This window comes from Ammodytes marinus (genome assembly GCF_949987685.1).
Source record: "Ammodytes marinus genome assembly, chromosome: 23".
NCBI classification, from domain to species: domain Eukaryota; kingdom Metazoa; phylum Chordata; class Actinopteri; order Uranoscopiformes; family Ammodytidae; genus Ammodytes; species Ammodytes marinus.
The window spans coordinates 6,544,131-6,571,044 of record NC_137227.1 but is presented as its reverse complement, the minus strand read 5'-3'; the positions used below and the strand labels follow the sequence as shown (position 1 = coordinate 6,571,044).

At 45.8% G+C, this 26,914-nt stretch overlaps 1 protein-coding gene across 1 annotated transcript in view; it reads left to right on the top strand.

Moving 5' to 3' along the window:
- The first annotated feature begins 1,810 nt into the window (after window positions 1-1,810).
- Window positions 1,811-26,914, top strand: part of efnb3b (ephrin-B3b) — an 87,132-nt gene continuing 62,028 nt past the window's right edge. Inside the window, exon 1 of the mRNA XM_080051691.1 lies at window positions 1,811-3,132. Within this exon, the coding sequence (XP_079907817.1) occupies window positions 2,984-3,132 (149 nt within the window). The 5' untranslated portion in view covers window positions 1,811-2,983. The remainder of the gene's footprint in view (window positions 3,133-26,914) is intronic.

The window sequence follows — 26,914 nt, the reverse complement described above, 5'->3', positions numbered from 1 at the left end:
AACAGCGTTTGGTGTCGGTAATTGTTGGTAAGACGAAAGAAATCACAAATTAGCACCTTTTTAGTTGAATATTTTAGTAAAAGGACAATTCTCAGGATAAACGGAGCAGCCAAATGCATTCACATTGCGCCTCCATTTAATTCAATTCAGTTTATTTAAGAAGGGGACAGCGCATTAAATGAAACACATGATTATACATGGGTTAAAAATGCCAGAAAGGCTACTTTTCATGTGTAGTTCCCGGGCCTCAATGTTAAAAAGGCTACTTCCCTAAATTTGGGACACACACACACCAAAAAGAGTGTTTTGGAGGACCAAACTTCTTATGACTTGTAATTGGGCATTGATTAAAATCAAGACACTGGATCCTACATATCCCATAATGCAATTCAATTGCTTCCTATGTTCCTGCATATCAAACCCTCAAAACTACATTTTTTAAAGCAGGCTCACTGTGAAAAAAATGGCTAGAACATTGCCAAGATAACTCGACATGATGACACAATGCAACTGTTTATACAGGCTGAGTAGGACTTGACGAGTAAACAGAACTTCATGTGTCAAACTGGTCTTGTCAGTGTCTCATTGTCTCCAAGGTTCGATTTTCAACGGGTGTGTGAAAAGCAGTGTAACGTGTTTCTCTGGAAAGCGATAGGATCACATAAGGTGCACGACGGATAGGGGTTATAAAGCTGTCACACACGTCTGGGCTATAACAAGAGTTCAAGAGTTCACTTGTGTATTCCCAGGCTAAACAATAATACACCTTCCCCTCACACTGACATACAGAAGCTGTGCGGGCAGGTTCATGCACTGTGTCTACCACGTGAGGGCAGTACAGCCACAGTTTTGACAGCCCTCCAATCCCCCTATGTCATATATGTTTCTGTGTGTGTGTCCTGTGTAATGGCTTATAAGCGAATCGGTGTTCTTGGCGATCGGGGCCTCACTGTAAACACGTGTGTGTGTGTGTGTGTGTGTGTGTGTGTGTGTATGTGTGCGTGTGTGTGTGTGTGTGTGTGTGTGTGTGTGTGTGTGTGTGAGAGAGAGAGAGAGAGAGAGTGAGTGAAAGAGAGAGAGACATCCTCCCCACCTTTTTTTCTTAGACGAGTTACACTATTTCCCCCCCAAAAAATATGCAAGTTATACCTGTGTAGTTCCAGGCTACTACTTCACCCTTTAAAATATTGTGATAATATTCCTTTTAATACATCTATAATGAGTTTATAGGTCACCTTGAGGCCCATTTCATTTCTAATAAACCTTTACTACCCATACAGACACATTTGTATAATATCCTTCTAAAATTGCAGCCGTATAGTTTTGAATACAAACCCCTCTTCTAGTCCTCCTGTGCCACATGTGTCACCCTCCGCTGAATGCATGGAGGGCGCTCTTGCTCTTCTAATCTTGGCAATGAGCGCACGTTGGTCTAGTGAGGTGTGTGTGTGTGTGGCTCTTCCTCGGTGTTTGAAAGAAGGCAGAATAAAGCGCCCGGGAAGTCCAGAGGTCCGAGTTAGTGGTGGTGGGGGCCCCCACTGAAACTCAGAGGAGGAGGAGTAGAAAGGAGGTGCTGAAAAGGGGACTCAATACCCCCCCCCCCTCCCCGGAGAGAAAGCCTGGAAGAATCGCGCTCCGTCAGTGCGCCCTGCCTGCTTGCCTGCCTGCCAGTCGGAGGATGGGGATTTTTTTTTTCCATTCATCCACCACGTCCCCTTTTTCCCTCCTCCCTCCTCCTGTCCTCCCTCTCTCAAACAAGCCAGTCGCTCTGTCAATGTGCTGCGAGCATTAGGGCAAGTCAAACCAGTGGGATTTTTTGAGGCACACGGACGGATGAGAAGATAACGAATGAAGGAAGAGAAGCGCTTTTTTTCTTTTTTCCCCGTGAACGAGAACAAGCGTTTACGCGTCCGGCTCTCCAAATGATGCGCTGCTGTATCAGATAGCCTAGGCGTCAATTTTCCAACAAGGGGGACTCGTATTCCTTTTATTTTTTATTTATTTTTAAATCACTCAACAACTTTCACGTCAGCCTTTTATGCGACGTGAATAGTGCGGAGATGCTTTTCTAGCTCCTTTGGGGTTGTTTCTCTCAGTTTTCGAATTGATTCTCTGGACTTATAATCGATTTGGACCCTACATTTCTTTTTCCTTTTAATTTCAACGAATCAGTCCAGTGAAGGATTGTTTTGTATTCGGATTTACAGCCTGTGTTTTCAACCTGTGCATGTGACAAAGAGGAGAGTATACGGATTGTAATGCGCACTGACTAAGCCCCACACCGAAGCCATCAACATGTCTTTATGAGGATGGAGCCGTGGGCACGAGTGACATCTTTTCAATTTTAAACGCCTTTACCCAACACAGTTTTTTTTTGGTCCCTCGACTGTTGATATATCTGGTTTCGGTCCATCCTGGGCATGTATGGAAGCTAGACGTTCATGCGAGAGAACAGGGTAATGGGAAGAGAAATCACACAGAGAACAAGGGAACATTGTTCGCTAAGAGACAATTAGGGCGCACCGAAAGGCAACAGAAATAGCTCCTGGGTGGCGATACATTTCAAATCAATTCGATCCAGTTTGGAGTTACATTTTGAGCTTGAGGAACACTACCTACTGCTTTTTGGAAAACTACTGACAAATTCATTGGAAAGTCATGGGATTGGCACTGAAATAATATAGGCTATACGACCGTGGACGCGCGGAGAAAACAGTCGTTTTTTTGGGGTAGATCCAGACGCACGGATTGAACAAGTTTCAACTGCACTTGTGTTTTTTTTTATTATCAAGGACAATTCCAGTGATTTGTGGATCCATGAGGTTGCATAGCCTACAGCAAGCTTTCACTACACACTTTGACTGTCTCTTTACCTACAGCCCCGGTCGGCTGTAAACGCACACCCTTTGTTTTGAGAGTCTCCGTGCAAGAAAAAAAAAAAAACACAAGACAGCGACAAATATTGCCCATTTTCTTTTTTTAAATGGGGCTACATATGCTGGGCGTACGGGCTGGAATGGCCTGTCGAAGAAGTGGGAATGGATTGTGGATCCTGATGTTATTCATACTGGATTTAGTGGGGACGGCGGCCAGCAATATGGAGCCCATTTTCTGGAATTCCCTGAACGAAAGGTAAGACCGTGGTTAACTAAACACAATGATTTGTACTATCGACTGGTTTCTTCCATGGTATAGGGGTTGAAGTTTTTCAGCCCCTACGCGGAAGAAGTCAGGTGGATCGAGTAATGAGTTTAATTGCGTGTTAGAAAGTGTCTTGTGCAACTTCTGCAAAGACTGGATTTGGGCAACGTTTAATGAATGCGAAAGTACATGACTAAGTGTCTGGGTGATATTGCAACATGCCACACTCTTTAAAACACCATAAAGTAGCCTATAGGCCTAGTAGAGTAGACTACAGAGGCCTACCATACACACACACACACACACACACACACAGTCCCTTTCTCAGTCTGGCTTTTCCACTTCGTTGCACTTTCTACCCCAAATAACAGCATTCTGTCATCATTGTTAACACTATTATATATTATTGTTCCACATAAACAGTGTCATTTGGGGATTGCCACGGAGTAAACACGCTTTTTTGGAGTTGAAACCGGCTGCTCCGGTTCACAGCTGTTGTGAATTTGTCACACTCGCGTTGATTATTGTGGATAATCCGGCTGCAGTTGTTCTTGTTGGTTAAAGTCCATGTAAACTCGCAGAGATGGGAGCAGTGTGTGTGTGTGCGCGCGTGCGTGCGTGTGCGTGCTGGATTATAAAGACGTGTGTGTGTGATGCCCTAATTGCTGTTGCTGGATGACCTTGATTGGGAGTGCAGCAGGCCCGGGCCCCGCAACCCTTTCTCTCTTTCTGTCCACCAACTCGGCCACGCTCATTTACATTTTACCTCTTTCCTCTTGGAGAAAGGTGTCATGCATTAGCGGAGGAAATGTCATTTTAAACACCTCTCTCGCCGTCCGGCCTTAACGACCCGCACCACTTTTCTTCTTTTTTTTCTTCTTTTTCTCACACCTCTGCCAATTTCCCCCCCAGTGCCTGAATAGGCGCCCGGTGGCAGAGGGGAGGAGAGGGGAGGGGTATTGCATGCTGCAGGAATAACAAGGCGTCTTGTATATGGAAGTGACACCAGGCTTCAATTCTGCAAACCCTGCCTACAAACTGAGGACAATGGCATTTTTCACCCTAATAAATAGTGCATGTAGTATAGGCCACCAGAGAAGGCAAGCCTGGATCCTGAGTTGCTCCATGTGTCTTTTTGTATCTGTGACTAGTACACTCACTTTATGAAACAGCAAAAGCAACTGTAGGCTCAACCCCTAGGCCTAATGCAGGCAGCCTACCAGAAACCTCTCATTTCCCTTGCTTACACACACCCATGCCCGGAGCTCTTTGAAAAAAATAAAATAAGAAAGACTAACAGGTTTTTAATGCGTCCATGTGCTGTAGGCTATACGGCCTGCCCGCTTCCTTTTCTCTCTCTCTCTCTCTGTCTCTCTCTGTCTCTCTCTCTCTCTCCACAGATGTGACTGTGCGTGGGCCCCCGCTGTGGAGCCAGCCATGAAGCCCTTTAATGAGGGCTTTTTTGTCAGCAGTGGGTGGATTCGCCCAATGGGGAGTGGATTTGGACACGGGAGGGTAATTTTCTAGTGAGAAAGCTCACAGCCCGGGCTTTAGGAGGGCCTTACAGGTGATTCCACGCCATTGTGTCTTAATGGACTTCAGCGTTAGGTGGGTGTCAGCAGGGTTTAGGGGCAATGGGCCCGGCCTGGCAATTAGAAGGGTGGTGGCTCTAACTGGCGGAGTCCATATTCATTTTGCCACAGATTTGCTCACTTTTATATATTCAACATACAAAGCCTATTGTATGCTACCAGGCTTATTCACCAAGCTTACTATTCATAGCTAATCAGCTTAGTCATTCCTCCAGTTTACTTGTCCCTTTTCTCTTATACACTCTTCCCATGTCCTCCTCCACACACACACACAGTCTCTCTACATGACAAGGCCGGGCGACGATTTCTACTGTCAGCCGCCTCAGGGCAGATACTAAGTTTTTTTTGGGCCGTGGGCTGAAATATGTTAAGAGCCCGTGCCTTGTCCAAACAGTGCTGCTTCCTCCCAAGGACACAAACGTCTGGAGCCCACACACACACATCTGGTTTGTACTTCTGAAACCAGGCGGAAAAAAAACAGAAGTAAGCAGAAGCGGTAGTCTGTATCAATCAGACAGGACCGGAGCTCATGCATAGTACGGTTCACGTCTGGCCTTGTGTAGCAAATGGACTGTCACGTTGTTAACCTCTCTGGACCTTTTCGCTGGAACGTGTTTGCTTTGAAGTTTTAGACCGTCCACCTGCAGCTTCCCTCTCTACCATCTTCCTTTCCGCCTCTGTGAGCAATCGGCAGCCCCTTCCCTCACTGTCTCCTCCCATCTCTCTCTCTCTCTTTCTCTCTATCTCTCTCTCTCTCTCACACCTCTCACCCCTTTTCTTGTATTTTTCTCCCACTCGTGCTGCCTTTGTTTCAGCGACCTCCTCCTCCTGTTTCCGCTTCCATCTCGCCCTCTTTTTTTTTTCCTCCTGTCACTTTCCTTCTGTCTTTATCTCTACCTCTCTACCTCTCTCCATCAAATACCCCCCTGCCCCCCTCTCTCTCTCTCCAGTGCAGTGACCAGACGTAGCAAATTGGAAACATGTGTCACATCCAGCCGCTAATTATAGCGCAGCAGCCGTGGACACACACTCCACAAGACGTGTCAGGACTGACAGACGTGAAGTGGAGCATCCACATGCCTCACACACCACTTCCCACCTTAATTTCTGTGTGTGTGTGTGTGTGTGTGTGTGTGTGTGTGTGTGTGTGTGTGTGTGTGTGTGTGTGTGTGTGTGTGTGTGTGTGTGTGTGTGTGTGTGTGTGTGTGTGTGTGTGTGTGTGTGTGTGTGTGTGTGTGTGTGTGTGTGTGTGTGTGTGTGTGTATAAAGAATAAAATGACCAGGCTGATGCAAGTACGCGTAAGGGCGCTTTCACACCTGCCGTGTTTGATCCCATTGAAAGGAACTTGAGTTACCTTCGCTGCAGTTTGTTTTTGCGTAGGTGAAAACACGGCTGGAGTGTGCACAAGCGTACCGAGACCTTGTTGAAGAAATGGTCTCAGTTTGATTACATACTAACTCTGAGTATTTTTTTTTATACTGAGTATTTTTGGACTAAACAAGCTGCAATAGCCAGCAACGCTATGCATTATGGGATGAGGAAGACCATTGACTTTCTGTAGATTCTTTCTGTAATAGTCGTGCATTGAAATTCTGACCAATTGTAGAGCAGTTGAGGAACTGGTTTAATTGCTCCCGACCCAGACACATCTGTCCATTGACTGAAGAGCATGTTCTCACTTGACTTATGCCGCTGCTTTTTTGAAAAACTAAACAATGTATACAGTAATGCTTGATTCTTGGGCAAACCAAGGAAGCAAACCAGAAGTGGACTATCAGGTGTGAAACCGCCCTTTAAACGTAGTGTCAAAATGCTTAAGGCACATCAAGCATCCCACCCTTTATTTATTTTTAATGTTTTTATTGACCGGCCCATCAGTTGAGATTAGCGTGGCCCCGGGTAGAAAGAAAAGAGACACCGGGAGGAAGATACACAAGAGACAGGTGCCAGGAAGTGAATGAGAAAAAGAAGAAGAGAAAAGAGAGAGAGAGGAGAGAGGTGGTAAGAGACAGTCCTAACCCTAGGTAAATCAATAGCAGTTAAGTCACAAGTGCCAATACAGGTTCTGTGTGAGGAAGAGGGAACTGATCCAGAACGATCACCTTGAGAAGACAAGAGCTCTCTCCCCCCCGCCCCACAGCCTTAGACATACATTATCCTTATCTCAGCATCTCCCATTATCGGCCTAACACGGCCACCCTAATGAAAGATCGAATCTTACATTACTGCTCAGGACTTTGGAGGGAATGGGGAAGGGGTGGTTGAAGTGCTGGGGATGGCAGGTGGCCCACACACAAGGGACAGAAGACTAGGTCACACTGGTGGAAACACACACACACGCACACACACACACACACACACACACACACTCATACACACTGAAAATAAATAAGTAGACTAGAGAGAATGTTGGCTTTGGTCAGTCAGCATATGGAGTTGTGTGGTTCTTGGCCTCCTTTTTTCGCAACTTTGATTTCAGTGTCTGTTCTTAAGGCCAAAACCTCTCGTTCACCCCTTTCTCCTCGCCTACACGTTCTCTCTTCTTCCTCCTCCTGTTCCTCCACTCCTCTCTTTCCATACACTCTGATAAACGGCAGTAGATTATTGTAAACGACTGCCGAGGGTGGGCGTCTTGCTGCGCTCGCTCACGGTGACTTGTAATACAACTATATTTCCCCTAAGAATCCACATTAAAATGTAATCCCCCCCCCCCCCCCCCCTCTTTCCCCGTTTCTCAATAATTCATTAATCGCCGGCTAATTGGCGACGGATAAAAGACTAACTAACTAGGCTAAGTGTTTCAACTACAAAAAAAAGAGAGAAAGAGAGCCCCCTCCTCCTCCACCACCACCGCAAAAATAAAAAATCGCTTGAAATCTTTGTGGCATGAGGATTCTGGGAGTGAGAGCGGGAGAGTAGAGAAAAATTGTTAGTGGGTCAAACGAGGGTGTCTGTCTTATCAAAGGAGCAGCATTTCAACACCCGTTTATTGATCGTTTTCTTGTACGTTTCGAAAGAGGGAAAAAAAAATTAAAAAAAAATCTCCACACCCAGTTTCACCCCAGTATAAAATCCACCCGTAGGTTTTCCCCATTCATGAATAATGCATGCTTGCAACCAGGGCTCTTTTTTTCCGGGGCTGTGTGGATAAGTAAGCAAGTAGCCTGGTTAGCGTACACTTATCCTTGGGCTAAACGATTATAGAATATCCACTGGGTAGTATTTAATTTTTTTTTTTTTTTTTTTTGGAGCGAGTGAGTGAGTGTAAAAACAAGAGAAGGAATGCATCGCAGAAAATGGAAAGAAAAAGAGGAGGAACGAATGTGAACCATATTGCTGGAGCTGCCTGTTACAGCAAGCAGGCTACAGCAGGAGCAGCAGACCCCCATCTCCCTCTCACCCCCCCCCCCCCCCCACACACACTTTCTTTATTTCTCTCCCTACCTCCCTTTTCCTTGGTGAAAATGAGAAGTGTGTGTAAGTTTACGAGCTGAGAGCAACAGGAGCTGTGAAAAGCAGGGTTTCAGCTGATGTGGCAGAATGGAAAGGCCAGGGGAAGGAGAGGGAGAAGGCAGCCAATCCGGGCCCCAGGCTGGGATCCCTTTATTTTTTGTCTCTTTCTTTCTTTCTTTTCTTTTGAGCATTGCAGTCAGGCAGATGGACACACACACACACACACGCAACGCATGCATCCTGACTGCCATAGATACAGACATGTGGACAGACAGATCTATTGCCGCACGCACATTTTCAACAGATGCCTGCAAACACACACACACACATAGACTAGTAAATGGGCCTCACGGGGCCCGACCTTCCCCTCCCCATCTATGTCGGACACGTGTGTAAAGAGTGTGTGGTCCTCATGTATCTCCTTTTGTTGCGTGTGTGAAAGCGGACATTAAACACACACTGCTACAATGAGACGGCAAACGCAAAAGGGGGAAGATACATGTATACGCACACACACACACACACACACACACACACACACACACACACACACACACACACACACACACACACACACACACACACACACACACACACACACACACACACACACAAACGAAAAGCGAGGAAATTGGCAGGCGTCACGGACTGTTGTTCCACTCGGAATTTATTCATTATTTTATCACTCGATTATAAGTTTGTTTGGCAGGGGCAGTGCACATTCATCAACATCATAACAGCTATAACGCGCTGTTGTAAATACACTGGAGTTAGCTAAAGAACTAATTTACTTCCCCCCTCAGTCCCCAGGGCTTTAGAAGTGACTTTGGGATTTTGGTAATTGTTAAAAGTGCTGATTATTGGGATGAAGGAGATTAAAAGTGTGTGGGCTGGCTGTGCTAGCTCCCAGTGCTGGAACGCATGCTGACAACAAGCAACCCTCTTCCCTGGAAGCATGTGCATGCACACACACACACACAAACACACACATTCACAATGGTAGTAGTGGTAACAGTAATCCAGGCCGTAGGTCTGAAGGGGTCACATGTGTCCCAGCATCACTGGGCAGATTGCCTTGGGTGGCTGAACCCAGAGCCCCTTAGCAAAGCCAGCCAACACACACACACACACACACACACACAGGCCTCTCATTAGCTTGCTTCACAGCACACCCTGCCTAAGCAGGATCATCCAATCCTCCTGGCAGCATTTGGACTGGGCCAGGTCAATCCTCCTCCCTGGGTGAAGCGGAGAGACGACTGGTGGAATGAGCAGCCCAGTATGAAAGTGTGTTTGGACTTTGTAAGGCCAGGAGAGAGCACAACGCAGACACAACCTCTGTCACACCGTTCATCACCCTCTCCCTGCTTTCTCTTACTTACATTCCACAGTCTCTTACACAGGGTCAGTAGTGCACAGTCTGGAAAGCTTGAAAACTGCTTGATTTTAAACCTTGTGTTTTATGGTTTGAAATGACTAAATTACTGAAAAAAAATGGAATTTCTCCATGTTGGCCAGACTGACTTAGGGATCGTTAAATAAAGTACTGTTTTTGTTCCAATAACTTCATGCTGACCTGGCCATATCATTTAAAATGATGATCTAAAAAAATAACTAAATAGTGCTCATGTAGCACACTCATTTTCATATATAATGTGTAACTCTTAATTTGAATAAAAAATAATAAATTTTTCTTCAATAGCTTCCATGTTATGTGAACTGAATCCAAATCAGTGCCAGAATGAAAACTATACAGGACGCACCTCCTTTTTATAAAATTGAATTTTAGTGCTTCTTCTATTTTATATGAATATTTTTATGGAAATTCCGAGTGCTTTTCTTCAATAGCTTTATTAGGTGATTGTCAATATGCACTATATGAATACCGTTCCATTTTACAGATAGGGCAGTGTATTGAATCATAAGCATGTTTTCCCCATAGATATATAAATACATATATTGTCCTTGGTAAAGTTGAACTTTTATTTTAAAGGTGATGGAAAAGTGCTTGGATTTTACTCGTCTTTAAAAGCTTTCTGAACCCTGCTCTTAGCTCTCTGCCCCCCCCCCCCCCCACCCACAGTCCTCACCTCCCCTGCTCTTTAGTCTTGTTTAGGCTCAGTATCACGAGACTGCCGCTCTGCACAGCACTCACTGGGTTGGGTTTGTATTGCAGCAGCTACCGTGGCTTCGGCGTCATTCCAGATAAACTACATAGCAGCGGGAGGGAGTCATTTTGTGTGTGTGTGTGTGTGTGTGTGTGTGTGTGTGTGTGTGTGTGTGTGTGTGTGTGTGTGTGTGTGTGTGTGTGTGTGTGTGTGTGTGTGTGTGTGTGTGTGTGTGTGTGTGTGTGTGTGTGTGTGTGTGTGTGTGTGTGTGTGTGTGTGTGTGTGTGTGTGTGTGTGTGTGTGTGCGGATTCTGGTTTGTGTCAGAGGATGTGCTGGCATGCGTGTGTCTGTGCCATGAATACTAAATTGTGTGTTCCAAAGCTTTTCCAAAGCCGTTCTGATGCGTGCCATGTGCGATCGCACTGCAATAATGCACTGCATATGATATGACTTTTTTCCCCACCTCTTTTGTTTAAGTCTCATTTCAAGTATTTTCTACAATCCTGTTGACATTTTTCCTTGATTTCCAGCGAAGCAGACTGGATTATCCTCACTTGCTTCAAGATGCAGAATCTCACATCTGGATGATTCTGGGGAAAATTGTTACTTTCCATTGGAAAAGAAGTTGAAATGTTGTTTTTGGCCGACTATTTTTCACTTTTCTGAACAAAGAGAGGCCTCAAAATGACTTGATTACATTGAGACTTTTATGTGTGTGTGTGTTTGGTCTTTTCACACCCGCCCTCCCCTCAAGCTTGTCCTCTTTAGCATAGCCTACTACACATTGTTATGCGGAACTTGTAAAATGCAAAACAGTCAACAACGTTTGTCCCTCTCGTCCTCCTGTCCGTTTGCTAAGCAGCCCAGCCAGGGTTCATTCCAGTTGCTGGGGCTTATGCGTCCCGTCACTTTCATCAGCCCTGAAAGTCCATCACTCTCCCTCCTCAGTCTGCCAGTGGACGTCAACACTGCGCTTTGATTGGACGCCGGCCCAAAATGATTTTGTAACTGAATGTTAAGGAGTGTGTGTGTGTGTGTGTGTCTTTTACAAGAGAGACAAATGAGCGTGTTCCCTGGTGGACAGCTGGGCCTTGTCACAGCTGAAGTTTTTGGCAAACATCGTTGGACTGATATGAGCAAGAGGGCAGAAAAATGGAAGGAGTGGGGTGTGATGAGGGTAAGATGAAGGAGGGCAGAAAGCTTTTTAGAAGGGAACTAAATGCATGAAAGACAAGTGAAGGACAGCAGGGTTGAGAGAGAAAGAGAGAGAGAGAGAGAGAGAGATGGATGGATGGATTGGGTGAGCGGCCGGGGTTTGACAGAGTGGTACTGGCCAATGTGACACAGGCCAGACAGGGGGAGAGTGACTGATGATCTATAGGTCAGCACCGTGACTAGCCACTTCCTGCTCACATACAAACCTGGCCAGCCCCCCCCCCCACCCCACCACCACCACTCATTCTTCATTGCTGACACTACCCATAATATTTATCCCTGTGAAGTCCAGCATGAAACCTTGTAAGCTTTAAAAGGATTTAATTTGACTCTTTTTTTGGGGGGGGGGGCTCTTTGATGGACTTTGCGCAGAGCGATTACGAAGACATGGCAGCTGTTTCCGTCACTCTTTCTCTTTTCATATAATAGAGATGAGATGCTTCAGACAGACTGAATGTGCTTTGGACTCTGTACAGGACTCAATGGAGGCAGAGAGCATGCCAAATGCCTTTTTGGGAGCAGAACAATATGGTGATGCGCTTAATTTGCCAAAAGCTAAATCAATTGCTTTTTAAAAAGCCGACTGCTACCGTTCCACTGTAGAATCAATATTTGAAGTTCATTGCGCCCCGGGATGAAGTGTTGTAATTTGCTTTCTGACGTGAACCCACCCCCTTTTTATTTTTTTCTCCAGCGGCCTCTGTCTGCCGCTTGTGCTGACTTTAAGGCATTTTTGTAAAACGGCATATGTTTGCATCAGCGGTGCAGTGCGTAGGCGAGGAGAAGGGATATAAAATTGCGGTGAAAGCGAGACACTTACCTCTTTCTCTTCTGTGAAGGAGCCGCGCTTCTTATTCATAAAGTCAAACATTCCTTCTGGTCTATTGAGGCTACGCAGTCAAATGGTGTCTCTGCCTGGTCGTCTTTTGATGGGTTTTTCATCCTGTGCAATTGTCGGGCCGAGTGTATAGGAGTCCTTGTTCTTTCTCATACCTGCCGTTTGCCGGATTGCTTTCCCTTTTTATTGTAGTCCCGTTGTATCCGATGTGGAACACACAGTCTCTTTTAAAGTCCTGTCGGTGAAATACCTAGATAAAAAGGACCTAGAAATTCCAGGCACGGCAGCTTCTTTATGTCACATACGGAATGGGTTTCAGGTGTTTTCTATAAATATCGAATTTTACGTTTGATGTTTTTCTGTTGGCATAAGATGCTGTTATTAGCTGCTGATTTTCAGTAACACACAGAGATATCAAAGTAAGCATACATGAATCACTCTGCCTACAAGGAGCCTGCTTACAAAGCGGTGCAACCACTCACCGCTCGACTACAAAACAATACAAGGCTTTTATATTTGTGTGTGTGTGTGTGTGGGGGGGGGGGGGGGGGGGGGGTTGGTTGTTCCTCCTGGCTATTTCACTAGATGTTTGGTCTCTTGTGTGTGGGAGAAGTGGTAGACCTGTTACTCCAAAGCATCTTAGCGTTGACATAATCTTTCCCCATTGACTTACAATGGGTCAGCAATGATCCTCATGCTAAGAGGCTTTGGCCCGTTCTGCTCTGCCACGCTAAAATAACTAGCAGTCATCGTGGAACTTTGCTCATTAACAAACAAACACGTGATATAAGTGCAGGCCTAGATCTTCTGTTATAACCACCATCACTTACTCACAGCACTTTGATTATTTTTCCAGGCTTCACACTTTCTTCTCGTGTGTGTGTGTGTGTGTGTGTGTGTGTGTGTGTGTGTGTGTGTGTGTGTGTGTGTGTGTGTGTGTGTGTGTGTGTGTGTGTGTGTGTGTGTGTGTGTGTGTGTGTGTGTGTGTGTGTGTGTGTGTGTGTGTGTGTGTGTGTGTGTGTGTGTGTGTGTGTGTGTGTGTGTGTGTGTGTGTGTGTGTGTGTGTGTGTGTGTGTGTGTGTGTGTGTGTGTGTGTGTGTGTGTGTGCGCACATATGCATAGTTCTAATTAGGAGGTAAAAGACCGTACAGTTAGCCTAGTCCATCTGGCTTTGGCATTAGCCCATCATTCTTCCAGTCTATGGGGGAAACTGACCTTGGCTGGCGGTGCAGGGGAAAATCATGCTCCATTTCCTGGGCTCTGTATTGAATATAATTTCAGTGGGATTGACGTAAGAAATACAAGATTTAGATTGAAAAATAAGATTAAGAATAATTCTTAGGGTTTTTTTGGATGCAGAAGGTTTGGTCTCAATGTGGGGTAGCCTATAGCTTGGCTGCCCTCTATTTGTTAGAGATCTCATACCTAGATGGAAGTTATCGCGCGCCAAGTCTTTCCATATGAATTGGTTTTATGATTTTAACACTTCACACTTGTGGTCGAGCACACAAAGCTTTTTGTCGGCGCAATCGTTTCACACGGTGTTGAGAAAAGGGAAAGAAAAAGGAGAGGGAGAGGGAGGGAACAGCGCTCACTTCATGCAGTACATTTCAGTCTCCGTTTAATAAATTGGAGAAAAATATGCTTATTCGCTTTTCTTGCAGAGAGTCAGACGAAGACGATTAATACCACTCCCATGTCTTTGCATTAAGTATGTATGGAGCCGTAACCAGTCGGTGATTATCTTAGCTTAGCATAAAGACAGGACGCAGGGGGAAACAGTCAGCCAAGTTTGAAAAAAATTTGCCTATGAGTACCTTTTTCAATCTAAGTCATTCACACATTCTATCTCGTATGAACATAAACCGCAATGTACAAACTACAATTATTTTGAGCCTTTATGGTTTGCTTATTAGCTAATGACCTCCTTGCTCTACTTGGGAATGCTCAGCTAGCTTAGCACTAACTGTTTTCTTACTTAGATAATTCAATTTGACCATCGAAATCCCGTTAAAGCTTAATACAGTTTTCCATATTTTAAGTATGGCCTTCATAAACAGCCACTGTGGATTCATAAGGTTAAGAGTCAGCAAATTGACGCAGCAATGTGTATTTAAAGTGTGCTAACGTAAGCCACCTTAAGTTAATAGCCATATCAGACTAGATGAAAACCCCTGCGTGTGTGTGTTTGGAAGGGGCAGGGGAGCAGTTTGTTGCTGATGAATGGAACTTTTCAGTTGTTGGAGTACTTTAAAAAGTAACATAATCTCCCTTTGACATCATTGGGGGGGTTACATTGTTCTCTTTAGACTCCAGCCTCCTGGGTTATGAACCTCTTTTCTAACCTGCATTGTATAAACTCAAATATGCATGCTTGTCAAACTAAGACAAGGCCTTTCCTCCCCCTCCCCACTTCCTGAAAAGCAGACATATTGCAGATAAAAGTATTGCAACCTGAAGCGGTGATTTAAGGCCAAGTACAAAAGTAAACTAACTGACTGCCTCCAAATGTTCCTTTTTTTCCTCCAGTATATGGAGTGCTTTGTTGTCTAGGACAAGCAACTCTAACTAGATCCATCTTGTATAGTGAGGGCGGTGAAGTGGATTGTTGTTGGCCCAGCCATATGCCATCATCTGATACACCGACGCTGGCTATAATATACGACTCAGAGCGGCTTTTTAGAGGTTTCACCCTCCTCTAGTCTCTGTCTCTCTCTCTCTCTCTCTCTCTCTCTCTCTCTCTCACACACTCTCTCTCTGTCTCTCTCAGTCTCTCTCTCTCCCTCCTGCCTTTGTCCTCGTGTCTTGAAGCCAGCGTTAACACGCACCAGCATTCGTATACACTGGCATACACACAGCCAACCAGCCATGTGCATGCACACAGTGGAGAGCTTGTATACAGACACACACACACACACACACACACACACACACACACACACACACACACACACACACACACACACACACGCACACATACTCACGCATGCACAGATGAAAAATGTTATTGCTCTCAGTGCTGGAAGAAGTCCAAGTGGAGGGGTTGAGTTTCTTCAGAGGTGCACCCCCTCTCTCCGTCAGTAGCATATCTCTCTCTATCCTTCCACTCCTCTTTCTCTGCTCCCTCCTTCACTTCACCGTACACCCTCCGCTCCGGCAGAACAAAAGAGCCCACTACCTCCTCCTTCCACTGAAAGCCCTCACACACACTCAAGCGCTGTGGCTTCACACTCTCCCACACGCACTCTTACCCCTCTCGTCGTCTGTAAAACCCCGTCCACTTCTCTGCACTAATCCCCCCTTCACTTCTTTTGTCTTTTCCTTTAAGCCTCGTTTCCACTGAGCGCTGCAGTTCGGTTCGGTGCGGCTCTGCAATTTTTTTTAATTTTATATTGCGTTTCCACTGTCAAAAGTTGGGAAGGGTACCAAAATAAGCGAGCCGAGACTCATCTATTTAAGTCACCTTTTCGTTGGGGTACCAAACCGTCCCAAAGGGTCCACAAAGGGTTGAGCTTTATACACTGCAGTCCATTGATTGGTCGACAGAATAATCATTTCAGTGTGAGAGATAAACTGCCGTGTGGAGTTACATCAGCAAGGGCGAAGAGTCGTGTGTTTAGAGAAAACTGTCAGCGCTCAACTCTTGGTTTATTGTGTGGCCTTTTTCCCTTTTCATTGAATTAATCAGCGGGCTAAACTGTGTCCCATTGCTATGATGTCACGATGGTTACGTATAGCTGTTCAAAGGCTCTGACCCATAGACTGTATATACTCTGATCGCGTGTATCGCTGTCCAGCATAAACCCTGTCTACCAAGTAAGGGTCGGTAATGGAAACGCAAGCCAGATCTAATGTTACCTTGGCCTGCCGAACCGTGCCGAACTGTGCCACTCAGTGGAAACGAGGCATTACTTTCTCTCTCGTGGCCTGGCTCACCACCACCAGTGTAAATTTCCCTCCCCACATATACCCCAGCTCTTATCATGTTACAGCTAGTTGGCAGACGGTTAAAAATGTATTCCCTCTTTCTTTCTTTTAAATTTTTTTCATAAATTGCTCTCATCTTTTTCTCTTTTTCCCTTTATTTTTTGTTTCAACCCCAGCATCGTCCTTCTTTCGTGTGTCTCTCTCTCCGTCCTTGTGGGTGGGTTTTTTTCATGTGTAGTCTCTGTTTGTCCTCATTCGCTCATCACCGTCAGGCACTAAATAGGTCCTCTGTAGTGAGGACAGGATGAATAATCATGATTGCCTATCACTGCGGTGTCAAAGTAATTTGGGAGGGACTGTGAACCAGAGCGAGCTTGGGCCTACACACACACACACACACACACACACACACACACAGTGCGAAATGTACATGCATGAGCAGATGTACCACTCCCTCCACATTCTCAGGGAAATCAGGAAGCCATTTCCTCATTAGCTATCCCGTCTTCCAACCTCCCTTTCCAAAAGTATTTTCTGTCTTTCCGTCTTACTCTTTATCACTCCTGCTCTCTGTCGGAGTGTGCAGCTGTATTGCAGGTCCCCAGCCACAGGAGGGGGGGAATAAAAACAGATGGAGCGCACTCCTTTCTTCCTTTTCTTTCTTCCCTCTCTCCCTCCTTCCCCACAAAGAAAATCCATCCAGAAGAATGCTGGTGGGGGCAACAGGGGGGAGAAGGGACAAAAGCCTTCCCTTTTCTCCTTTGATTTTTCACTTGATGGATGGATGGTGGTGGCGCGATGGGGTCACTGTGAGCAACATGTGCACTCCTGTACCTTGCGCTCAGCTATGCTTGAATGCATGTCTGTGTCGGGGACGCTTATTTTTGTTCCATGGCACCGATAACTCTGTGGCGGTATTGGTTCTACTCCGGGTTCTGAAAAGTACACTTCTCTACCCATTGTGGGCCAACACACACAGCTGCTGTGGTATTTGTACTCGGTCCCCCCCCCCCCCCCCCCCCCATTCGAATGTTTTCCGTAAAGCCACTGGTCCCAGTAAGGCCTATCCCATCTGGAGCCATAGTCCTGGGTGGCCGTTATATATTTATGTGTGTGTGTGCGTGTGTACACAGCTGAGCCTTGCAACGCATCCAGTCTCTGAGGTGTGTGTTCTGGCACTTGGTTAATCATACACATTATCTGATTCCTTCAAGGCCCAATATCGTTGCTTCAGAGCGGCCTAACAACGGCGCTTATCGTGCATATAAGTGCTGTAATTCAGCTTTATTTTTGTATTATCTCCCGTCTTAATCGAAAAGCTTTTTGCTTTCTCCTTATGTTTCCCCTCAAATGTAATCACTCCTGTGATGGGTGAGCTAACTCTATTATGGCGGTGCTTGGCTAGAACAAAAGAATTCACTCAAGGTTCTCGTTCAAGTGCTCCATGGCGAATACAGGGAGTTTTAATGTGTTTGTGCGATTGTGTGGATGTTGGGCATGCGTCATGTGTGGGCGCGTGCGCTTGTGTACATGCCCTGCGTGGGTTTGTGTACAACCCCCCCCCCTCTCTCTCTCTCTCTTTCTCTCTCCTGCTGCTTGCCCAGTCCCCCCTCCCCCGCCACATTATTTGCAAAACAACGCAATCATGTTGGACAAAAGCAAGGTTCCTGGGCCAGCATGAAAAGAGAGCTTGAAAACAAATGAAACTGGCCTGTACCACTTGACCCTATTGCGGGGGTGGGAGGGTAGGTGATGAGGTGTATGTGTGTGTGTGTGTGTGTGTGTGAGTGTGAGTGTGAGAGAGAGGGGGGCGGGGGGGTGGAGACCTAATCCCTCCAGTCATGGCTCTAACGTGCCGCGCTGGGCTGTCAATCACTCAACAAAGCTGTCTGTAAGGGGATTATGAACCCTCGGACCCTCACTCATCACCCCCCACCTTCCTCTCTTCCTCTCCTCCATTATTGTGTCCCTCATTCCCCTCAGTCCATTAAGGCCCTGCTTTCCCACCTCCACACCTACAAACTGTCCTGTCGTCCAGCGTCCCCCTCACAACAAAGTGTGTCCTTCTCCCAGCGTCCATTTTGCCCGGGCTGCTGTCTGAAGCTTAGTTTATCTCCTGCTTTCCATCCGTCCTCCCTCTGTCCTCCTTAAGCCCTGTTTCTCTCTCTCTCTCTCTTTAAAGCCTTTCTCGCTCTTTCTCTATCTCTCCGTCCCACCCATGCCTCATTTCTCACCTAGACAAGGGACAGGTGTTTGTGTGTGTTTGTGTGTGTGTGTGTGTGTGTGTGTGTGTGTGTGTGTGTGTGTGTGTGTGTGTGTGTGTGTGTGTGTGTGTGTGTGTGTGTGTGTGTGTGTGTGTGTGTGTGTGTGTGTGTGTGTGTGTGTGTGTGTGTGTGTGTGTGTGTGTGTGTGTGTGTGTGTGTGTGTGTGTGTGTGTGTGTGTGTGTGTGTGTGTGTGTGTTTACTTGAACAATTTTTGTGAGAACCTATTTGAGTTCCAGACCTTAAGATTGAGGACGTTTTGGCCGGTTCCCTCTTATCTCCTTTATAGGGCTGTTTTAGGGTGATAACTAGGTGTTACGGTTCAGTTTAAGGTGGGTACGGAAATTAGTTTAGTAGATTTGATGGTTAGTGTTAGGGTAAAGGCCTAGGGAATGCATTATATCTATGAGGTATAGCCATACAAACATGTGTGTGCGTGCGTGTGCGTGTGTGTGTGTGTGTGTGTGTGTGTGTGTGTTCTTAGGAGGCAACATGTGTCCCATTCTCAGACAGAGGATATAGCCCCTGCATCCACACACAACAGATGGAACTGCAAGAACCAGCTCATCCTAATCATTTTTAATTTCAAATTATCATCACTTTGCATGGAGAAAAATGTACTCTGGGAAATCCATTAGAAACATGGACGCGTTCCCAGCCATGCGTATTTGAATGCAGAATATGTGTAAGCCACACTTTATTTCCGTGGTCTGTGCAGTGCAGCCTCAAAACACACATGTGCACCAAGCAGTGGTCTGATTTATGTCACCTCTCCTTTAAATATGACAAATAACTTGCAGTCCTATGTCTTATCTTTCCGTCCGAAAGCGCTCTGTTTTAAACCATATAGGATCCTGCAGGTGGTGAAAGAAGCCCCTCCTACGCCTGCAAACAAGCCTCCCTTAATTCCAGCGTTTCTTCCTCCCCTTCCTTCCTTGACTATCTCTCCATCTCCCCTTCTGGTAAATGTCTGTTTATCTACTAAACGTCTGTCAGTGCACCGACCAGCTTTCACTCTTCACCTCCTTTAACTGGTTGGCCCACCTGTGGTCACCTCTTATCTTCCTCTCACTCCTCCTCCTCTTCCTCCTCCTCCTTTTTTTTAAACCGCACTCTCCAGTTTTTGCATGCATTGTCTGTCTTTCTGTCTCTGCCTCGCTGAAAATAATCCCGACCAGTTTGGCCAGTAGGTCACTTTTAACTGGTTAATCCGCCTCTCAAAATCCCATGAATAATCTTGCTCGCTTTAATCCAACATCAAGCAATCAACCTCTCTCTTTTTTTCTCTTTTTTTTTTACAGCAATGTTTAATTAAAGTTCTGTTTAATTTCTGCTTGGTATTAAAGGGTTCTCCTTTTGAAGGTCGGTTGACATTTTATTAAAGGTCTTGACTTAGCCTCTTTTTAATTTAGTTTTTAGTATTTGAAAAAGTATTTGAAAAGATAAACCAATACTCTTCATCTCAGGATCAGTTATTTAAACAATGTCTGTCTTTCTTGTTTTCCAATGCTTTTTGTGTGTTTTCTTTTAAATATTTTATTTTATTTTATTCACTTGCCCTCCAATGAAAAACACAAAGTGATGGAGAGATGCTAAGATTTAACAGCCATTCATTTCACCATTAAGGGAGCGAGACTACAGTGATGAGGAGTGAAAAGCGGGGGAGTGTGTGTGTGTGGGGGGGGGGGGGGAGGGGGAGTCGGGGAGGGAGAGAGAGAGAGAGACTTAATGTGGGTGACGGGGGTTATTATCCTTCAGTCGGCTGATGATTTTAACAGCTGTATTATCTTGTGTATCTCTTCTATTGGATTAAGCTTCATTCTCTTGCGCGCGTCACAATTTGATTGACGGCCCGATTTAAAGACATCCTCTGGCAGCGATGAGTGAGGGATGGAGAGAGGGAGGGAGTGGAAGGAATGAGAGAAGAAGTAGTACCATTACATATCAGTCAGTACATCCACTTTTCTAATGAATGGACGTAGGTTGTAGGGCCGTCATTGTAGTGCTGTTTCTGGATACGGGTGAGAAACCAGAGCCGAGTCGTGACTGTTGAGCAACTGGAATGATTCGAACCCAGCTGGCACAGTTTTTTTTTTCTTGCACAACACGACAAGGTTGAAATAAGTAGTTCACCTTGATGACACACACACACACACACACACACACACACACACACACATACACACACACACACACACACACACACACACACACACACACACACACACACACTGCCGTACTGCCTGTTGTCTGCAGCCCAACAGCTGAGCTCCCTGTGGCTGTTTCTGCTTGTCCTTGCAATATTGAAAACGGAGCTGCCGATCAAATAGTGCCGATTATGGTTCCATATCATGTTGTGTAGATTTTTCTTTTGTTCAAGAATAGACTTGAGAGAAATACTACACTGCATTCCTTGTATAGCCTCGGCACAGATTAAGTATCCCTCCACCGGTTCACTTGTGTAAAACTTTTTTTATGGGAAGCTAGGGGAAGGTCAGTTTGCCTTTCCCCGGTAGTCTATCACATCTTCAATTGCGGACCTTTGCCATCAGTTTAGTCCAAGACACCATTGTTTCAGGGGTTACAGGTTGCCATGCCAGCAAGAAAAGGACCACAGCAGCTCGACTGTCCCTCTACTGTAGGAGGCTGTATCCTGTATAGTAGAAACATGTGTTCACGGCTTGCTGCCTTTTGGCACAATTAAAGCAGGCTAACCTGGGCCTTGTGAAAAAAAACCAGTGTAAGCGTCGGCCAAAATGGGCTCGTTTCCTACTCAAACAAGCCACGAGAGGTGAAAGGGGACTGGTGAGAGGAGGTGCGAGGTACAATAAGTGGTCCAAAAGCTTGCTGGAGAAGAGCTTAAATTTCTGCTAGTGCCTCCCAAAATCCTCTGGCTCATAAAACAGTAGGTGTACTAGAGCCCAGCAGGTCATTTGTGTGCATGAAGGGAGTAGGGCTACTACAATTTTTTATTTTTTATTTTTTTGCACACAATTTGTAACCCGGGAACATAGCATGTACTGTATAGGTGCTATTCAGGCAGCTAGTTTAAGAGCACTGGCGGCTGTTTGACTCCAGCTTGAGCTCTGATGAAGAGCAAAGATGAGAGCGAGTGGGAAAGAGAGACAGAGAGAGAGAGAGAAAGAGAGAGATAGAGAGAGAGATAGGGCAGGGGTTAAAGATATAAGGAAAACACAAGAAAGAGGAGAAGAAAGGTAAAAGATGAGAACATGTCATGCCTGTTATTAGAAACTGCGACTGATGTATTTGGTCTGATCCCACACCTCCGCCTTTGCACTTCTCTCTCACCTCAATTCTTTTCTACTCCCTCCCTCTCTCCCTCCCTCCCTCCCTCTCTATATCTCCCCCATTCACTACCTTTGTCACACTTGTATCCGTCTCTCGCTCGTTCTCTCCTTGGTACCCTCACCAGCAAAAAAACTTCTCATGCTCAGTTTTTCGTGTGCAGCCTGTCAAGCTTGCTTTGAATACACACACACACACACACACACACACACACACACACACACACACACACACACACACACACACACACACACACACACACACACACACACACACACACACACACACACGCACACACCAGCATACACTCCTATAACTCCACCACAGAGCCAAGGGAATAATAGAATCAAGGAATACTCGGAGATAAAGCAGAGAGGGGGGGTAGGCGAATAAAGGGATAAAGCAGACTGAGAGGGATATAGAGCTTCATATTATTAATTTAGCCGGAGAAGGAGAAAGAGAGGGAAATTCTTTCTTCAAACCCCCCCACCCCCAACCCCCCCACACCGCTGCTTCCATAGAGCTCTATAGTGGCACACAATGGAGAGATTGAAGCAGGAGGGGGGCCAGCAACAGAGAGGTAGAGATAATCCATCCTGCTGTATCAACCATGGAGTTAACTGTTTCATAGCACCGGATAGGCCGCTGTTGTATCCTCCGCCGTGATGTCTCCTGATCTCATTTCCGTCAATCTTTCCCTTGAAAATCTTTTATTTACTCTACTTAAGTCCATGCTTTTTTCTTTTCTCCTCCTCTCTTCATCTCCATCTCTTCCATCCCTCCCGTAGCTCCCCCAATCCACCTCTCTACGGGCTCTCTCCATAATCCTCCCAACATTTCTTCCAGACCTATAGATGGGGGAGGGGGGGGGGGAACCTGCCCACACCCAACCGAGCGTGTATGTGTGTGTGTTTCCTGCACACGCACACACACACACACACACGCATGCACACGCATGCACGCACACGCATACACACACACACGCGGCTCGTTGTGTCCTATATATGCATGCATCACATGCCAGTGTATGATTTCGGGTGTGTGGTTGAGTTGGTGTATGTTCGCGCAGTTGGCAGCTCCACTTGCCCGTTGAATTTGGCAAGAATGTCTACCTCATCTGGCACATGAAGAAGGGAGGGCGTCCCACAGCGCCGGATTACACAGATTTACACACACACACACACACACGCACACACAGAGACACACACGCACGCACGCACATAAAGAAATGCAAAGCTCCATGCTTTTCAGCCACACACTGGTTCATTTTCGGGGTGGTTCGCTCATTCAGACACCGGGATATCAGTTTTCTCTAAATGTACCAGCAGGTAGTACTATGCACTGAAAAAGTTACACCAGAAATGCAGTACATCAAAAAAAAAAAAGGGGGGGGGAAATATAAACCCACAATAGGCACTGCATATCGCTCCCCTGGCTTTACTACTGTATGTCGGAGAAAGAGAGTCAATATTTTCTATTCACATTCAGGGGGAAAGTCGACACTTCTTTATTTCGCTGTTCGCCGAAGCTGTCTCGGGCGGGATGTGTCTGGGTGTTGTGTTTGTGTGCAGCTGCTGCTCCCGGGTGCCCAACGAGAAGCCGAATGCCAATGAAATGCATTTCTGTAACGGCCGGGGCCTTTGCTGACAGTGCATCAGCATACAAGCACCAGCCGAGGAAATGGTCTCCAGAACACTGTTACTGTAAAAAGTGTTCCTTTGTCTGTGAAGAGAGATGGAGGTATAGCTGGTTGTGGGAGGAGGGAGGAGGAGGAGGAAGGCTGGAAGCGGGTGGGCTACACACACCCGGCCCCCTTTGTAGCAACCTGATTGATAGGTGTGTCTGACCTTTAGCACCTCCTGAGAAAATCCAACAAGTCATTCTCTCACCTTATATTTAGTCCCCCCCCCCCTGTATTTGCCACACACACACACACACACACACACACACACACACACACACACACACACACACACACACACACACACACACACACACACTGTCCCACACACTTCCAGACAGGCCCTGGATGGAAACCTAATTCTGTCTTTTCTTTCTCTCCTTTTCAAAAAACCTCCCAATTACAGCCACTCCATTTTCCACCTCCCTTCCTCTCTCCTTCTCCCCCTCCCTCCTTTCTTAACGAGCAATCTCGTTAATGTCAGAGTGCCTCGCTCTCTCTTTCTCTCTTTCATTCTTTCTCTCTCATTCTTTCTCTCATTCAGGCTCCTGGCCCATAGAGAAAATGAGACAGAAGGAAAGAAAAAGAGAGAGAGAGAGATATGAAGAGGTATAGGGATAGAGAAATCAGAGCTCAGCTGAAAGAACACGTGCTGGATGAGAGAGAGGGGCGAGGAAAGCAGGCAGGGTGTGGACAGAGAGAAAGCCAGGGCCTCCATAATAATTGCCAGACAAGTGTGTGAGATTACTGTCCTGGTTTCAGGGGGGACATAATTATATGCTGCACAGGCAAGAAAGAATGAAACGAGGCGGGGGCGGTATTTAGTGATGCACCAGTGAGAGATTGCTGAGGCAAGGGCAAATGACTAAATCTGCACCACAGCCTGGGCGGTGTCAGTATCTCTGTATGTGTTTGTGGATGTGGGAGCGCGCATTTGCGGGGATGAGTAATGTTAAGCCATTGAATGCTGTAAATTATTCAGAGGCTTCATGCATGGAAACATTATAATTCCATGTCTGAGTGTGAATTACCCTCCGTTTTTACCCCCAGGCACATATCTCTCACTCTAGCCTAGCCCCAAGGCCTCATGGGAGATTTAAAGAGAATGAGAAGCTGGACCGACGTGTGAACCGCATTGAGTGGGCCAGATATCCCAGCAGGATGCATGCACCTCAACTTGACTCCGATATAGAGTCGTCGGGTTTGAATCCATCTTGCTGCTTGTTATTTCTTCCCTGTGCTCCGTGTGTGCGCTGCTAGCGAGAAGAAATTACCAAATTAAAATCCGGCCCCTCTGGTGACATGGTGTTGGGTTGGTGTGGTAGCCATGGCCCCTTCCCACAGAATAGAGGCTGCAGAAGTTTTTCAATTCATCCAGGTCAATTACTGGCGGTGTCTACACACTGGGATGTTATTTACTGCGCGTCCCTTTGCTCACATCCTCCCTTTTATTTTTGGACTCCTGTAGTTTCGGCATCTCCAGTGAGAAATGCAGTGTTTCATTTTTGGATCTATCCCTGGTAGAATCAAAAACAACATAATGTAGGGGATACTTGCATAGATGTATTTGAACCAGATTGCAAGGTGCTGAGATCATGAATGGTTGATGGTAAACAGGGGCGGTCTGTGCTGTTGTATTTTACCTCATTTGTATCTATGCAAAACAGGAGGGGAGAAAAAAATGTGCTTTGTATGATGAGACCTGCATCCTCAAGCCCACTGTTGGTTACATAGGCAAAACAGCATGGGGTCCATTAGCTTAGCTGTTTGCGATATATGACCTTCTTGCTCACTTGACACTCCACTCATTTGCTGCATTGCATTGTGAGGTCGATAAGTCTATTGGGGCAATGTTTTTTTTTCTCCAGGCATGGGGAACAAATCTTGTAGCTGGGTGGAGATGGGTGCCAGTTGGATGGCACATTCCTTGGGGAGCTATCCCTTGAGCTCATCTGGCCCAGAGGCTTTAATTGGGTTGCTGGGTCATTTGAGGACCAAACACAACACCCTATTCAGTTAATATCACAGAGGCATAGTCACAGTAATCACATGGATCATGTTTGTCGAATGTAGAATATACTGGGGTCAGAAAATGTGAAAGGCCAACGGGGTTATTGCTTTGACGGGCAGCTTTGTGTTTCCATCACAAGGTGTTCAATCCTTTACAAGCATCTCTTTTGTTGCCACACCTTAGGCTTGCTGCAACCTTGTCTTTATTATTCCGTTTTTTGCCTTTGGAACCATCTATCTAATGTCCCTCTCCAAATCTGTTACTTTTTGCAGTTCTCTCTGTACACAAAAGAAGCCATTTTCATCTGATTTGAAATGGTTAGTTATTGGGATGGATTCTGACCATTTTTGATGAAGTGATAGAATCAACACAGACGTTGAGATAACTGTTGAAAGTCCAGGCAACCAAAATCAAGGTTATCATAGGAGACCTAAAGTCACTGAAGAATAAGTCAGATTCATTGGCTTACAAAACAACCTCTCAGCTCTTCAGATGAATCATTTGTCAAGGCCTGCGTGTGTTTAACAATGGAATTCTCCCCTTTTTAGTTGCTGGCAGTACTTTGGCAATAACTGGATTAAGTTCTGATCAGACATTCCCCGTGGCATAGCAGAATCTGGGCACATTTCATAAACCACGCCGATCCTAAATCTTATTAAGCCTTGTTGGACCCTGTTCACCTTTTGCTCCGGATTTGTCCAGATTGGTGGAAATGACCACATCTGTTTAAAACCACCCGGCAGAATGGTTGGATTATCAGCCGAGTTCCACTGCGATTTATTGCCAGCTAGTGTGTAATCTGACCAGAAATGACTGTGATTTGCCCAAACTCGCCAGGCAAGTAGGGCAGTTAAAAATAAACTGTCATGGTTTCAAATGAGTGTAACAGCCCTTTGTGTTAACCTGTAGATCCAGGCTTTGTTTAGAGATGGGCTAGTGGACATGCAAAGCAGATGAGTTTGGGTAATGCCAAAAGGGTAAGAGTTGGCAAACCTGGCTAACCGCTATCATGCTAGGCGGCACCGAACAGCTCAATGGCTTAATATTCACCGAAGCATGAAAGATTCACATGGCTTCACCACACCTTTACAAGTGAAATTCCCTTTGTTTGCAGGTGACATTGGGGTTTTATGCATCCCATATCATAGCTGCTAAGAATATATGATGTGCCTATGAATTCAGCTGTAGAAGGGAAAACAAGGTTGGTGGTGGATTTCTAGGTATTTTATTCATCCTATTCTATACCTTTGTAATAGCCCTACTCTGTACACCTGTGTATAGTGACAGATACAGTTTTGTGGCCAATCATTAGGGACTGTCTAAATACTTTCTGGGAAATGGACTGGCACAAACCACCAGCTCGTGTTGACACGACAAG